This window comes from Cryptomeria japonica, chromosome 8, assembly GCF_030272615.1.
Source record: "Cryptomeria japonica chromosome 8, Sugi_1.0, whole genome shotgun sequence".
Classification (NCBI taxonomy): domain Eukaryota; kingdom Viridiplantae; phylum Streptophyta; class Pinopsida; order Cupressales; family Cupressaceae; genus Cryptomeria; species Cryptomeria japonica.
In genome coordinates, this window is record NC_081412.1 from 710,659,658 (window position 1) to 710,674,357 (window position 14,700).

The following is a 14,700-nucleotide window of genomic DNA, read 5'->3' on the forward strand; positions in this document are numbered from 1 at the left end:
GGACACAAGTAGAAGTCCATAGTTAGTTAGCACAATTATTTGGATTTGGGTACTTAGTAAATTTTTGTTTTATTTCTTAATTATAGACAGAGGAGAAGTCTATACCTGGGGTTGGAAAGAGTGTGTTCCAACTGGTAAGACAACTGCAGATCAGGTGCTAACTGGAGCTCCAAGTACAGAGAAAGACATGTTGGGCAGCCAGGTTGAGTCATCAACAGATCAAGGTGATTGTGGGTTACTTGTTAGACCTTCTTTTAATGATCAGTATGAGTGTCATTACTCTTGCCCAAGTACTTCATCAGAAGTTTCACAGAAAAGTAAGAATGATCCTACAACATCAGGTACTAGGGGCAAATTTGCTGCATCAGGTCTCTTGCAAAGTGACAGGATGGTAGCAGATTCATCAGCAAGTATGAAGTCACATTTGAGTCGATCTTCGCCAAGAGTTCCAAGCAATGTTGGCTTAACAACTCATGATCAAAGTGGTGATGATGGAGCAAAACGAAGAAGACTAGCTGCAGCTAAGCAAGTGACTTTGCCTGAGAGTTCAACTGCTGGTGGTGATGCTGTCTCAGCACCACTTTGTCTTGTTACCTTGCGGCCAGGAGAGAAAATAGTTACAGTGGCCGCTGGTGGAAGGCATACGTTGGCACTATCAGGTATAAAGAGTTTATTTGTATGCCTTTGGAATCAACCATTAAGAGATGATTTTGAAATCCTTTGGAGTTGCTTATTACTAATTTATTATTAGTGTTACGGTTTCCTCTCTAGGCGATCTACTGTACAAAATTTCATAATGGCATATATTTTGCTCCAGAATTCTGGCATAACATAATACAAACTCAAATTTCTGACAATAGATGCTTTGCTTAATCTGTAGATACTGGTCAAGTCTGGGGTTGGGGATATGGAGGTGAGGGTCAATTAGGTTTGGGTTCTCGGATAAGAACAGTTTCATCACCCCACCTTGTGCCTTGTATAGACACTGCTTCTCATTGGCAAGGGGCACATCAAGCAGGGCCAAAGGGAAGCAGAATGTCTGAGGGGCAGACTATCAAAGCCCCAGGGAACTATGTTAAAGCCATTGCATGTGGAGGACGACACAGTGCAGTGATTACTGGTTAGTATTCTGTTCTTTCATAACTTATTTGTATCAATTTTATTAATTTTTTTTTGCAGCATTTTGCGTATCATATGTAATGCCTTTTCAAATAAAAATTTCGTGGGAAATATGACACTGAAATTTGAAAGAAATATGAAGGAAGTTAATTCAAGCACTGTGAGATTCTTTTAGTTGAATCATATGCCTTGCATTGTCAGTGGACGGGTTTGCAGGAAATGAGTTAAATATGGTAGATATGATGTATGATTATTTGCATGGGAAACTCTTGTTTGTGGTGCCAATTTCTGGTTTTCCTTAAGATGACCTTGAGTTAAGTGTTTTAAATTTTCTTTTCCCTAAATATAGCTTTCAACAAACATGAGTTGCAAGACTCAAGATTAGGGAGAATGGGAACGCCAAATTTAGGTGAAATCATTTGTTCTGATTTTGGTTCATCATCTAATATGATGGTATCTAATTATCCTGTACCATGCATGGCTGTGTTTCTCAGTTAAAGTTCCAGAAGAAATAGAGACTTTTCAGAAATGAAAGAAACTTCTACTTTTGCATGAATTGCAAAACTATTTCAATTACAGTAGTTACCACATATAGAATGAAGCCTAAGATTAGAATGAAAAGACAAATTGTAAATGATGTTGTAAATTATAATGAATAAATAACAATGCATATCAGACAAAGGAGTAAATTATATTTTTATTTGCACCTGAAATTATTACAGCAGTAGACCAGAGATACTTGGCCAAAGATCAGACTACTTTCCTTAATGATGCTAAGGCCATTTAAACATTAAAAGACTTGACAGTTGCCACAATAACATAACTGCCTATTAACTGACGCCTACAACTACCCAAAAGCTGACAACAATTAATACATAGGCAGATACAACCATATTAACAAATCGTAATAAAGGCATTGCATGTTGACTACATTGCCCCCTCAAAAGAAGTCATCTTCTAGATGACAAAGAAACAAGTATCAAGTAAGATTACATAAGATTTTCTACACTTGTGATGATATTGTAGGTGAAGGAGAACTTTTATATTGAGAATCTTGATTTTGATGCTGTAGAGGAAGAAGGAAAATTTGAAGTACACATGGAGCATTAGTCAAATAAACATAGTCCAGATGCATGCCAAAATATGGAGAATGCTGAGAACCAGACGAAGAAGGAACCCAATCTGATTGCATATGAGAGTCTGAAAATGTTGCACTCAATAACTCAAATAGTACTACAAGCACTTACGAAGCATTTGGAACATGAAACTATTGCTCAGTATCCCCATTTTTTAGGAATGCACTTTCTCCCAACTTGACAACATGTAGGAAGGATTCCCATTTAGTGGGATCCTGATAATAAACCCACTTTTTCTAGCCAGGACCATGTAGCAGACTGAGAATTATTAAATGTGAATCATTCAAACTGTATAGTTTTGTTGTGAATGTTTATTCATATTGAAAAAACTAGGAAAGAGATTCATACGATATAGAGAATCCTTTGAATGGTGGGTTATATAAACCACAGCCATATGGTAGTACCTTCATATGACAAAAATTGAAAAACTAACCCATATTGTATGGATGTGCTGAAGTCGTGCGACAAGTATGCAAATAACCAGTTATACAGTGAGGATGAAAATAGGCTTTATGATGTACAGAAGAATCTGCACAGCATTATGTAGTGTAATAAAAATTGCAGATCATACAGCAAACAAGAACTCATGCTGTACAGTTATCATGAGGCCTGCGATGACCATGATGAGGGGGTGTACAACAAGAAAAATATGCATGTCTATTGGATGCTGTACGGTGAAGTCTGCTGCGACTTGCTGTATGGTAGGATTTGAGGTTTTAATTTTTTAATTTGCTTTTCCTTTATCAATTGTATGATCAATAGGTGAGGGTTTGATTGTATGGTAGATGAATATGGTGCTCATACGATCAAGGAATTAAAAGTTTTAATTTGTTTTTCCTTTTGAAATTTGTGCTTCTTCTTGGCCTTTTCATTGAGTTTTTATTATTATTTTTCCCATTTTTCTCTTGTGGGGCCCACCTATTATCTTTCACTTTGCATATAACAATATCCTACACATTGTACAATACTTTTCCCTTTTTTAAATTTTCCTATGAAGTTGATCTATCTTGATGACAAATATCCATATGCTCCATATCAAATATTTTAATATTATTACTTTGTGACGTATCTTCTTTAACTTTGCAATTTTCAAAAAAGTTTGTTGAAATTGAAAGTGCTGTCTTTTGTAGACCTTATACAACATCTATAGACATAAATTGTCCAACTTTTCGTTGATCTTTGGAGCTTCAATAAAATTACTATTTAATGGAAATACCTCATAGTCCTCCATTTTCTAGTTAAAAAGTTCTAGAGAGGAATTGTTTCATCCTCCAAACACGATTGTAATTTCAAAATCCCTTCATTGTTTGGTTCCATTGGACTTTATCCTGCTTCTTCTCAATGGAGATTCTATTCCTTTTCTAGTTGTGATTGATTTTGGTTGCAACTAGCCAATCTCAACCTACAATGCTTTGTATGATTTCGTTTGTAATGAAATGACCACAAAATTCTACAAAAATGCTTCAGTTTGAATAATTGTGTTTTGGCCCATTAAAAATCCAAGTACTTTAATACTTTGTTGATTTGTACCCGCTAGTTGAAAAGTTGTGGGCTAAACAATCAACTTGCCTAGACTTCTCCAAGTGTCTTTTGAAAGTACATTCACACCAAACCCATCATCAACAATCGTATTAGTGAGATTCCTTCTAAGGATCTCCATATTCACCATTAATGGTTCCTTTGCCATGTTGATTGTCATATAACATTGTATCAATCACTTGGTTGCCTTACGATGGAGGTTTGGTTATTGAGTTTGTATTCTCTCTATGTAATGTCCCTTTTCTGAAATAAGAGTTAATAATAAATAATAATAATAATTGAATTAAAATATAAATAAATAAATAATAAAATATAATATACTATAATTACAAGTTAATTAATTTTAATGAAAAGTCAGGAGGCATGCTACATGAAGAGTTGTGACTCCCTCAAACATGAGATATAAAAGGGAGAAGAGTTCATTTGAAAAAGGACAAGGAGGAAGGGGAAAAAGAATGGAGCATAGGAATTAAGAAAATGTAAATGGAAGAAGGAATGTGAAGTAAATAAGGAAGTGATTCTCCCAAAAAGGCAGAAATAATGAAGGGTTATGACTCTTTCAAAAGGTGATAATTATGAAGGTTGTGACCATTGCAAAGGGTAGACATGGTGAAGAGGTGTGACTATCCCTCAAATTGGAGGATATAAAAAGGAGAAGGTCTCATTTGGGGAGGAATCATCCGTGAGATCAAAGAAGACAAGAAAGTCAATGGATCACGAAATATCTAATATCAGAATTAACAAGGAAGAAAATTCACAAACTTTGATATTTACAAGGGCAAGATTTAGGGCAATCCCAAAAGGGGACATTACACTCTAGATTCCAAATGGGTTGTAGCATGTACTACTTCATTCTTCCTCAATATAATGTTAGTCATGGCATTTTAGAGTTCAAGAATACTTTGTAATAAATTCACTAATTTAATTGGTACGGTAGTTTGAAGTACATGCCTTGCAATATTTTTCTTGGATTGTAATTGGTTAGTTACCATACTTGCATTTGCATTTTAGTGGCCCTTTACATTATCCATAGCCTACTCACTTTGGCTTGCTTGATGAAGTCTTTCTTTTTCTACACATGGGTTTGGGTTCACAACCTTCCTTGCTTGGGACATTTGTTTCAGACATTTGATGTCTTCATAGTCTCTAGGTCCACACCATCTTCACAATAGTTGCAATTTGTCTTGCTTGTTCTAGCAATTGTTCACAATGTGTCTCCATTACATACATTGTCAACATTGTATGAGTGGGTGTCCTTTGGGGTCATACTTTATTTGACTTCGACCTCCTTGATTCAATAATCACTTGGATATGAGTTTTGTGGCTTCAATGAGTGAACAAATCTCCTTGTGTAAAGAGTACTTGTGTACTCTTGGTCTTCAAATTATATGGGTACTCTTTCATTGAATGGTTCATAACTTGGCAAATCTCACAAAAAACAATTTTCTAGGATAGTTATTTTTGGTGACTTGTAATGTCTCCGTTTTTACACCTTCCAATTTTGATAGGGTTGGCCTATTCTTGGAGGGTGCCAGTTTCTCAGGGAATGTTTTAGAGTTGTCTGACACTTTCTAGGGTGATTTTGGGCAACTGTTCCAAGACTTACTATTTTTAGTAAGTGTTAGTTTCGACATTGTTTGGTTAGTTGGGAATCTGGGCTAAATTACTATTTTCACCAGTTACTATTTATAGTAACCGCTATTTCGGGCGGTTGGTCATAGTTCAATCTCCTCCTAGCTTCAACATGCAACATCTTCAGTTAGCAAGTTTTGTGTGTACCTTGCAGAGCTCTTTTTGGTCACTTTTGTTCATACTTACTGTTTATAGTAAGTCATAGAATGATCAGTGGGTGTCACAGCTATTTCTGGGTAGTCAGTTATTACAGAGTTGATAGCGTCATGGTGACAAGAGTTTTATGGATATTATATTAAATAATGTTTGAATAATAAAGTTAAATTAAATATTTAACTTTACATTATTTAACATGATAAAGTGACTTCATAAAGTTATTTTACAAAGTAATATAATAAAGTGACTTTATAAAAGTTATTTTATAAAGTGACTTTTAATGGTGCTTTGGGAGACATGGATATTATAAAATATTAAAAGTCACTTTTAATTTAAAATGTGAAAACCCTAATTAGGGTGTTGGGATGAAAGCATTACAAAAAGGCCTCTTGGGAGCTCATTTGAGATATACTTGGTTTTATTTAATTTCTCTTTGACACTCTTGAGAGCTTTGGCTTTCATTTATAGGAAACCCAAGGATGGAAACCCTTGGAGTTTCTCTGTTGTGTGGACGAAAAGCCATTCTGCCTATTGGGTGGATTCATTCCAGAACTCACATCGAGCTTGTTGTAGGTATTTGGCATTGAGAAGGAGCTGGAAATGGTATTTTATTTGCAGGTCTGCAGCGGCTAGGGTTTGGAGCAACTTGGAATAGATTTTGCAAGCATAATTCCAAGTTGGGTATTTGAGATTTTGTGAGATACTGAAGATTCAACCAAGAGGGTTTTATGATAGCATTATGGCAATCATTTTGATATATTTAATGAGGGTTTTGTTGCTGGTTTAAGCTTGCATAGCTGGGCATTAGGTTTTTAGACCCTTATTTTGAATTTTTTAATAATTTAGTGATTGAAACATTTTATAATAATTTTCTGCATAGGGGCAACTGGTTTGGGGATTTTTCGGAAACATTTGGTGAAGGTTCCAGGTTTATATTAGCTGGGAAATAATTTTATATTTCTGCATATGGATAATTGGTATTTGTGAAGATTGGAGAGGAAATCATCATTTCAGTCCAAGCGCACCTAGGGTTTGAAGGGTTAATTGATATTGCAGATTTATGTGTGAGATTTCCAGTTTCTTTCCAAGGGTTCATTGCTGATTTGAAATTATCACCTACAGCCGTACCTCTTCCAGCTGAAGCACCACCTTCTACCTTTACAAATTGATCATATGGCATCCTATTGTGTTACTACATCATTTGTATGATTTGGGGATGTTTGTGTTTCATTTGGAATCAATATAGCGTACATTTTTGAAGGAAATATCTTGCAGGTGTAATTATATCAAACCTCTATTAGATCTGATATCATTGTACCTTAACATTTGAGGAGAAATAAGAAGTTTACTATGTTCCTTCATTGCTTTGTATTCTAAATGCCATCATTCAAAGCACTTGTCTATGCCAAAACCCAACTGAAACAATCATACAACATTCAACACGAGAATGAATCAGAAAAATCAGAATTTCAGATAAGGAAAAAATGAAAAAACAATAGGGCAGATTTAGTGCAGAACAGGGTAGGACAATATGCTAAGACTTGAATGGGCTTGATGGTATCTTTATTGATTTCTCTTGTAGTGATCACGTCATCTTCGAGTTTAATTGCTCGTGTCTCTGCTTCTTCTAACCTATCTACTTCATTAGTTTTGAGAAAGAAAACAATTTTTGAAGGAAAGGTTTTTATGAAACATCTTAGATGAATTTGTGGAGAAGGCCTTAAAGATTATTGATTCTTCCAATAAGTCAGTTGAATCGTGTTATTAACTCTCTCATAGGTTTATTGTGATATATATTTACATTTGAGAGTTGAGCAAAAAGAACTTGACCATTTTCAACTGGTTTGAGACATGAGGAATTTAGTATGCATAGCTTCCTAGTTAGGGATTCAACTTGGAGTCAGTTGGTGGAACCAATCTGTTGTTGCTCCAGCCAAACTTTCAACAAATTTTTTTATTGCAACATCTTTGTGAGAAACCCCCAATATGGTGGAAGTAGTAGTAAATACTATGATATACTCTCATTAGGATGTTGTGTGCTACCACCACGAAATTTGGGAAAAAAATTTCTCGTGCTAATGAAAAATCATGGCAAATCACTAGTGCCCAGGACCAATGATGGCTGTACATGGCAATGAAAATAGAGGTAGATCATGTTGGTTCAAAAGCTGGGAGAGCAATTTCGATAGGATCCACTTTCCTTCTTATGTACTACTTTGAAGCTAAAATTAATTTGTTTAATGAGGTAGGAGTTAAAATGGGTCATGCTGCTACAAGGTTATCTTTTTGTTCTTCTTCATCTGAGATGGCAAGAATAAGTTTCCAATGTGTGGAACTCTTCTTTTGATCAAATGCAAAATGCCTCAAGTTGCTCAAACCATAGTTGGACTACTCGCGACTCGGCTTGACTCGCCAAGCCCCTAGGAAAAAAACTCGGCGAAAAACTTGGCAACTTAAAAACATGCTTAAATTTAATATAAAAATGCATTTTTTTGCAAAATTTAATGAGAAGATGCATCCAATGAGTCAATAAATGATAACACAAAAGAAACAAGCTGATTTTAGATATATTTAAATGCAAAGTGTCTACAAAATCGCATCCTCATGAGGAATGTTGATGGCTGGAAGCTTGGAAGCAAAATAGTAAATAGTTTTTGTAAAACTAAAAGTAAATACATCATTACAAATTACAATTACAACTTCCTCTTCCCAGCTCTAGCAAAAACTAGGGGAGAGGTAAAACTAGAGGGTCTAGTTCTAGAAGTCTGCAGTGGGCGTGACTGTGCCACCTCGCTCGGTATGGCTGGCTCATCCTCCATCCTGGATGAAGCTATATCTCCATCTGTTTGTGGCACTGGCAATGACTCCTCATCCTCATCCTCTTCCTCCTCAATGCCATCCAGCGTGAAACCAAATCCACCCCCCTCCTCCTCCATAGCCTGTCTCTCCAAATCAGTGATGTCATCCTCGAAAAACAATGGAGGCTGCTCCTGTGATGTCCAATCACTGTAAGGATCTATATCATCCAAGTCAAGTGGACCACCTGCTACTTCCTCTACCTTCCTTATTGTTGACGTGTATTTCGTACACAATCATACACAGAATAAAATACCCAAAGGCATCTTATCCTCTCTTGAATAAAGTCTCTAACTGCTGAAGATATCGCAAGAAGGATCAGTTGCCTTTGGGTATTTTATTCTGTGTATGATTGTGTACGAAATACATGTCAACAGAATTGGCGCTAGAAGGAGGGCCTAGTATCCGAAGTCCGAAGATTTTGAAGAGAATACATTTCAAAGCGTGATCATGAATCACGATGGTGTTGCAACATGAGGGATTGAATCAAGTAGTGCAACCAAATTTGCAGGTAGGCGACACTCAAGAAGATATTGTTTCAGGATTAAATCATCTAGCGTGGAACATAAGGAGAAGTGAAGTTGAGTATAACAGAGTAAGGATCATCTTGGAACAAGAAGAAGATAGAGTAGAAGAACACCGAAGGGTCGCAGCTAGAGAGCTTTGTAATCAAAGGAACCTGCAATAATCTTCGCAAGACTTCACGCTGGATCGCATTGGTTCTTTCTCGCCCGAGAAACATCAAAGATTATTGAGGTCAACACCAGGCATCAAGAACCTAAGTGAACTTCAGTTTACTTCAAAAGCGAAGCGAGTCAAAAGAGAGGACACTCCCAAGGAATTTGAGATAAGACTAGAAGAATCTCCGGAGTCATCACAAGTTCTTCAAGAACAAGTACAGGCGGCAATCCAATCAAGTATCCAGGCAATCTCTCAGATAAAGGGCCAGGCTAGTTCATCAAGTCCTGCTTCAAATTCTCAAGCCTCGAAGAGTACGATGGCTCACCAGGCTCCGCCTCCTCCTCCTCCTCCTCGTGTGCTTAATGGCGCAACTTGGCTAATCAACAACCCATCACCATTAGAATTTGCAGTCTATCATGATATGCCAAAAAATCCAGAGCATTTCTGTTCCAAGTTCAATGTCAGTGATTTCAATCGCACAGCGGAGGATCATATCAAGATGTTCGAAGACCTTCTTCGTAATAGACGAATTGAATATGGAGATGTAGCATGTAGGCTTTTTCCCTACTCATTGGGAGAAGAGGCATACTTTTGGTTCGTTCACTTGCCTACAGGGTCAATCAGGACTTGGGACGCGATGAAAGATGCATTCATTGCAAAGTTTGGTATACCAACCACACCAGCTGAGTTGTATAGACAATTTGTTGAAGTTCGAAGGAGAGAACATGAGCCCATCACTTCTTTCAACAACAGGTTTCACCGCGCATACACGATGCTACGACATCCTTATCTCATTGCAGACCCAAGGGAAATTTACTATGGAGCTTTGGACCATCTCACTGCTATGTTTGTAAGGACGCATCCAACTCCAAATGATCTAAACACAGCATATGCAAAGGCTATTGAAGTTAGTAAGCACATGGGACAGAATATCACTGGGCCACTACTACACATGGGACCGGTCGTAGCCCCAAACCAGATGCAGGCAGTTGGAATGGCATTGGCTAACCAGACTCCAGTTATGAATCCGATTCCACAAGCAACATATCCGAGCGTACAACCGACAAATCAGTTGGTCCTTCACCCTGGAGTTCCAATTTCACAAGCTCCACCAGCACAACATCTGGCGACCCACAAGAAACTTTCGACCGAAGTAACTCATCTAAGGAACCAGAATAATCAACTCCAAAGTATGCACAAAGTCAATCATGGTCAACATACGAATAATCAAAATTTCCAAGGGAACAATCAAGGTTTCAGAAACAACTATCAAGGAAATAATAACCAAGGCTTCCAGAGGAGACCATGGAATATGGCTCCCAATAATGGAAATGTGGTGACGCCACTAGACAATCCACCAAATTCTCAGAATCAAGAAAGTCCCTCTACCAGCAAAGTGTTTCTAGCAGAGGCGGCCTTGTCCAGTTGGAGTAGACTTCACAACACGAACCAACATTCCGAGTTACAGTGTCCTGAATTCAAAATCGCGGCCGACATATTCCAACAGGAGATGCGTAGCACTGATCCACCTGAAAATCCGCCCACGACAGGATACGAAATGGTCCCAACCACGCGGTATGATCAAGCCATGATTGTTGAAAGCTGCAAGTATTCACAAAAAGAAGTTAATCAAGCACAAAATGGGAGATTCCCACCAGAATCGGCTAATGGACCAATGATACCCCCAGGGTCCCAGTTCCCACCTGCATCTGCAAATGGACCCATTAAAGACTCAGAGTATTATTTTCCACCATTGAACAACAGTGTCCTAGTTGAAGGGATAAAGGAGGTATTTCACCAATCTTCAGGAGGTGTGAACCAAAGGGTTTATCACAGGAATCAGAGGAATCAAGAACCCCTAACTACATCAATTCCTCCGAACAATTTCTCTACTCCTCCGGATCCCCAAGCCAGCAACAATCCAGAATATCCACAAAACACGCAAGAACACAGACAGAGGAATATTACACCCCCCGTGGGCAATGAAATGAAAAGACTGGCCACGTTGGTGTTAGAGGAACTCAAGAAAGTAAAAGTTAGTCTACCACTTTACGAGTTGCTCAAAGTTTCGGAAATCAAAGATGTAGTGATCAATAGTTTGAGTGAGTCTAGTACAGTAAGGTCAAATGTTCAGGACTCGACCAACAGAGCTCAAGCTACTATCAATGTGACCCAAGAGGAAGCCAATGACCAAGGACAATCCGAACAAAATGAATGCATGGTCCAGACCATAACCTTCCCAGCCAAAAAGGAAGATATGTTGGAAGGAAAGGTATTACTCAAAAGGGGCGAGACTAAGAAAACTCAGCCTACTATCAAAGAAGGCCTCGCCACTAGCCAGATTCTTCCAGAAAAGGAAGTCGCAATTAAGAAAGATGTGGTCAAGAAAGGGAAATCTTCAAACAAAACAGATCACTCAAAAGAAGAGAGTCTGGTAAAGGACAATCATTCAAAGGTCAATGAAGTGAAACGTCAAGAACCCAGTGAGGATTCCTCAGGCCCTTCTCAAGGAAAAGATGAACCGGCCCCGTTCTTGTTATCAGTTAGAATTTTTGGGAAATTATTACACAATTGCCTTTATGATTCAGGAGCTTCCAGTAATGTAATGCCCCTGGCAGTCTGTCAAAGACTAGGAATAACTCCCGCTCCTACCAAAAGAAAGGTCACCCAGCTAGACAAGACAAAAGTTCCCGTCATGGGCGAATTGAACAATATTCACATGCAATTGGCCGCGGACCCGAGAGTTCAGAATTTCATAGATATATCAGTTGTGGATATTCCTGATTCATATGGGATGCTTCTGAGTAGAGATTGGTCACGAAAATTGAATGGGTATGTATCGACAGATTTTGCACACATGTGGCTACCATGGAGAGGAGTCCCAAACCAAATCAAGATCGATAGCACCCCAAGATTGAGACTTATGATAACCGAGTACGGGGAAGACAATGAGGTCCTGTTCTTAGAGTCTGATCTAGGGACATACAAGCCTAAGGTGGAAGAAATCCTGATGATACAAAACATACAAGATAAAGATGACCAGCAAGAAGTCATGGAATCTACAGAAATCGTCGTCGAAAGTGATCAAGGATCCGACCAAGAAGATGATGGAATGTTTGAAAATTTCAGGAGGTTCGTACATAGAAACATACAGCAAAGTGTGCAACTTGGTAACTTAGCATCCGTTCGAGATTTGCTTCTTCCAAATTGGTGTAGGATTCACAATGCCGTCCATTCAGAACTATCTTGTGCTTTATGTCAAACCGCATTAGAACTAGTATACAAAAGAGCCCCGCAAACGTTGATTATAGAAGAGATTCGAGATTCAGAGAATGAAAGTTCTGCGGAAGATGAAACCCTATCCGATACATCAACTGAAAGTCAGGAAGACCAAGAGACAGAAAATCAAGAAAATGCAATATGGACATTAAGGTTCGATGGATCTAAGTCTAAACAAGGATCTGGAGCTGGCTATGAATTAATTAGCCCAACAGGAGAGACCTACCTTGCCGCTCACAGATTACAATTTCCTTGCACCAACAATGTAGCTGAATATGAATCCTTGATTCATGGGTTACTGCTAGCCATCAAAAAGAAGGCAAAAATACTACAAGTATATGGGGACTCAAAAATAGCTATAAGGCAAATCAGGAAGCAGTATGTTTGCCATGACAAAAGATTGACAAGATACAGAAATCGAGTCTGGGATCTTATTGAGAGTTTTGAAGCTTTCAATATCAATTCTATATTCAGACATCAGAATCAAGTGGCTAATTCCCTTGCACAGGCCGCCAGTTCTTTGATACCATTAGCAATGGAAGGATTAAAGAAGTTCACAGTTGAATTAATATCAGTGCCTTCGGTCCCAGATAACGTCACCAATTTTCAAGTTTTCGAAGATGACAAGCATATCCTGGATTTCTTAACCAACACAGATGTCTTCCTAGCCCAAATCATTGATGAAGAAGAAGTAGGAGAAGCAGAATTTGATGCTGAAGGTGTCTTGAATTTAAAGACAAACACTATTCCAAAAGGAATGGTAGAATTGGAGAGAATTTTTGATCCTGACAAACTGAAAGAGAAGAAGAATCACAGCATAGAAGGAAACATGTGTGACACAATCAATCTAGGTGATGATATACAAGCTAAGAATGTGTTCATTGGTAAGTCTTGCACAGCAACTGAAAGAAATGGGATCCTGAAAAACATGAGGGATTTCCCAGATGTCATTGCGTGGAGTTATGAAGATCTCAAGACTTACGACACTGCAATTATTACTCACACAATCCCTTTGAAGCCAGGAAGCAAGCCATTTAGGCAGAGACAAAGACCGGTTAATCCTTTATTGGAACCCTTGATATACCAGGAAGTGAAGAAGCTGCTCTCAGCCAAGATCATCTTCCCAGTAAGACATTCGACGTGGGTCGCCAACCTGGTTCCTGTCAGAAAGAAAAATGGAGAGATTAGATTGTGTGTTGATTTCAGAAATCTCAACCGAGCATCAGAAAAGGACAATTATCCGCTACCATCACTAGATGAAGTATTGCAGATTGTCAACGGGTCTCAGATGATGTCCTTTCTAGATGGATATTCGGGATATAACCAAGTTCTGGTCGAGCCCGAAGATCGACTAAAGACTGCTTTCACCACCAAATGGGGAACATTTGCATACAAGAGAATGCCTTTTGGACTTATCAATGCCGGGGCTACATTCCAGAGAGCCATGGATATCGCTTTCAGGGACTTAATTGGAAAATGCACTATTATATATATGGATGATATCACAGTTTTCTCCAGGCAAAGAGAAGATCATGTGGGCGACTTAAGAAGAGTCTTCCAAAGGTGCAGAAGATATGGTGTATCTCTCAATCCGAAGAAATGCATATTTGGGGTAACAGAAGGAAAACTTTTAGGACATGTCATTTCAGAAAGAGGAATCTCCATTGATCCTGAAAGAGTAAAAGCTATATCCACTATCAATTTGCCGGCTAGCAAGAAGGAACTCAAATCATTTTTTGGCAAAATTAACTTTGTCAGGAAATTCATTACTGGATTTGCTGAAATAGTCAGACCTTTGAATGAGATGCTAAAGAAAGATGCAAAGATCGAATGGTCACCACAGGCCAAAAGGGCATTCGAGGAGATAAAGACGGCAATCGCAGGAGCGCCAGTATTGATTAGTCCTGATTACCTCAAGCCCTTCTATCTATATTCCTTCGCTTCCGACTACACTTGTGCCGCCATTCTTACCCAGAGAAGTGAAGAAAGGGACGAAAATCCAATTGCATTTATGAGCACCCCACTGAAAGATGCAAAACTTAGATATCCCAACATTGAAAAACAAGCATACGCACTGGTAAAGGCCGTCAAGAAATTCAGACATTACCTCCTAAGGGCCAAAATTTATGCAATAGTACCAGATGCAGCAGTCAAGACTCTTCTCATGCAAAATGAATTAGGAGAAAGAAGAGGCAAGTGGGTCGCCATTATCCAAGAATTTGATATTGAAATCCAGCCCATGAAACTTGTTCCAGGACAAGCTTTGGCGCAAACATTGGCAATTGATGGACCAGGATTAGTC

The 14,700-nt window shown here is 38.4% G+C and overlaps 1 protein-coding gene across 17 annotated transcripts in view; it reads left to right on the forward strand.

Moving 5' to 3' along the window:
* Positions 1-14,700, forward strand: part of LOC131071280 (ultraviolet-B receptor UVR8) — a 157,713-nt gene that overhangs the window by 53,958 nt on the left and 89,055 nt on the right. For 16 of the 17 annotated variants that reach the window (XR_009112492.2, XR_009112490.2, XM_058007052.2 and 13 more), the window contains exons 4-5: positions 87-659; positions 881-1,120. Coding sequence is in view for 15 of the 17 variants with exons in the window: in XM_058007052.2 (XP_057863035.1) it covers positions 87-659; positions 881-1,120 (813 nt within the window). In the remaining 2 variants the exon portion in view is untranslated. The remainder of the gene's footprint in view (positions 1-86; positions 660-880; positions 1,121-14,700) is intronic. The other variant, XM_058007063.2, reaches the window with a different exon arrangement.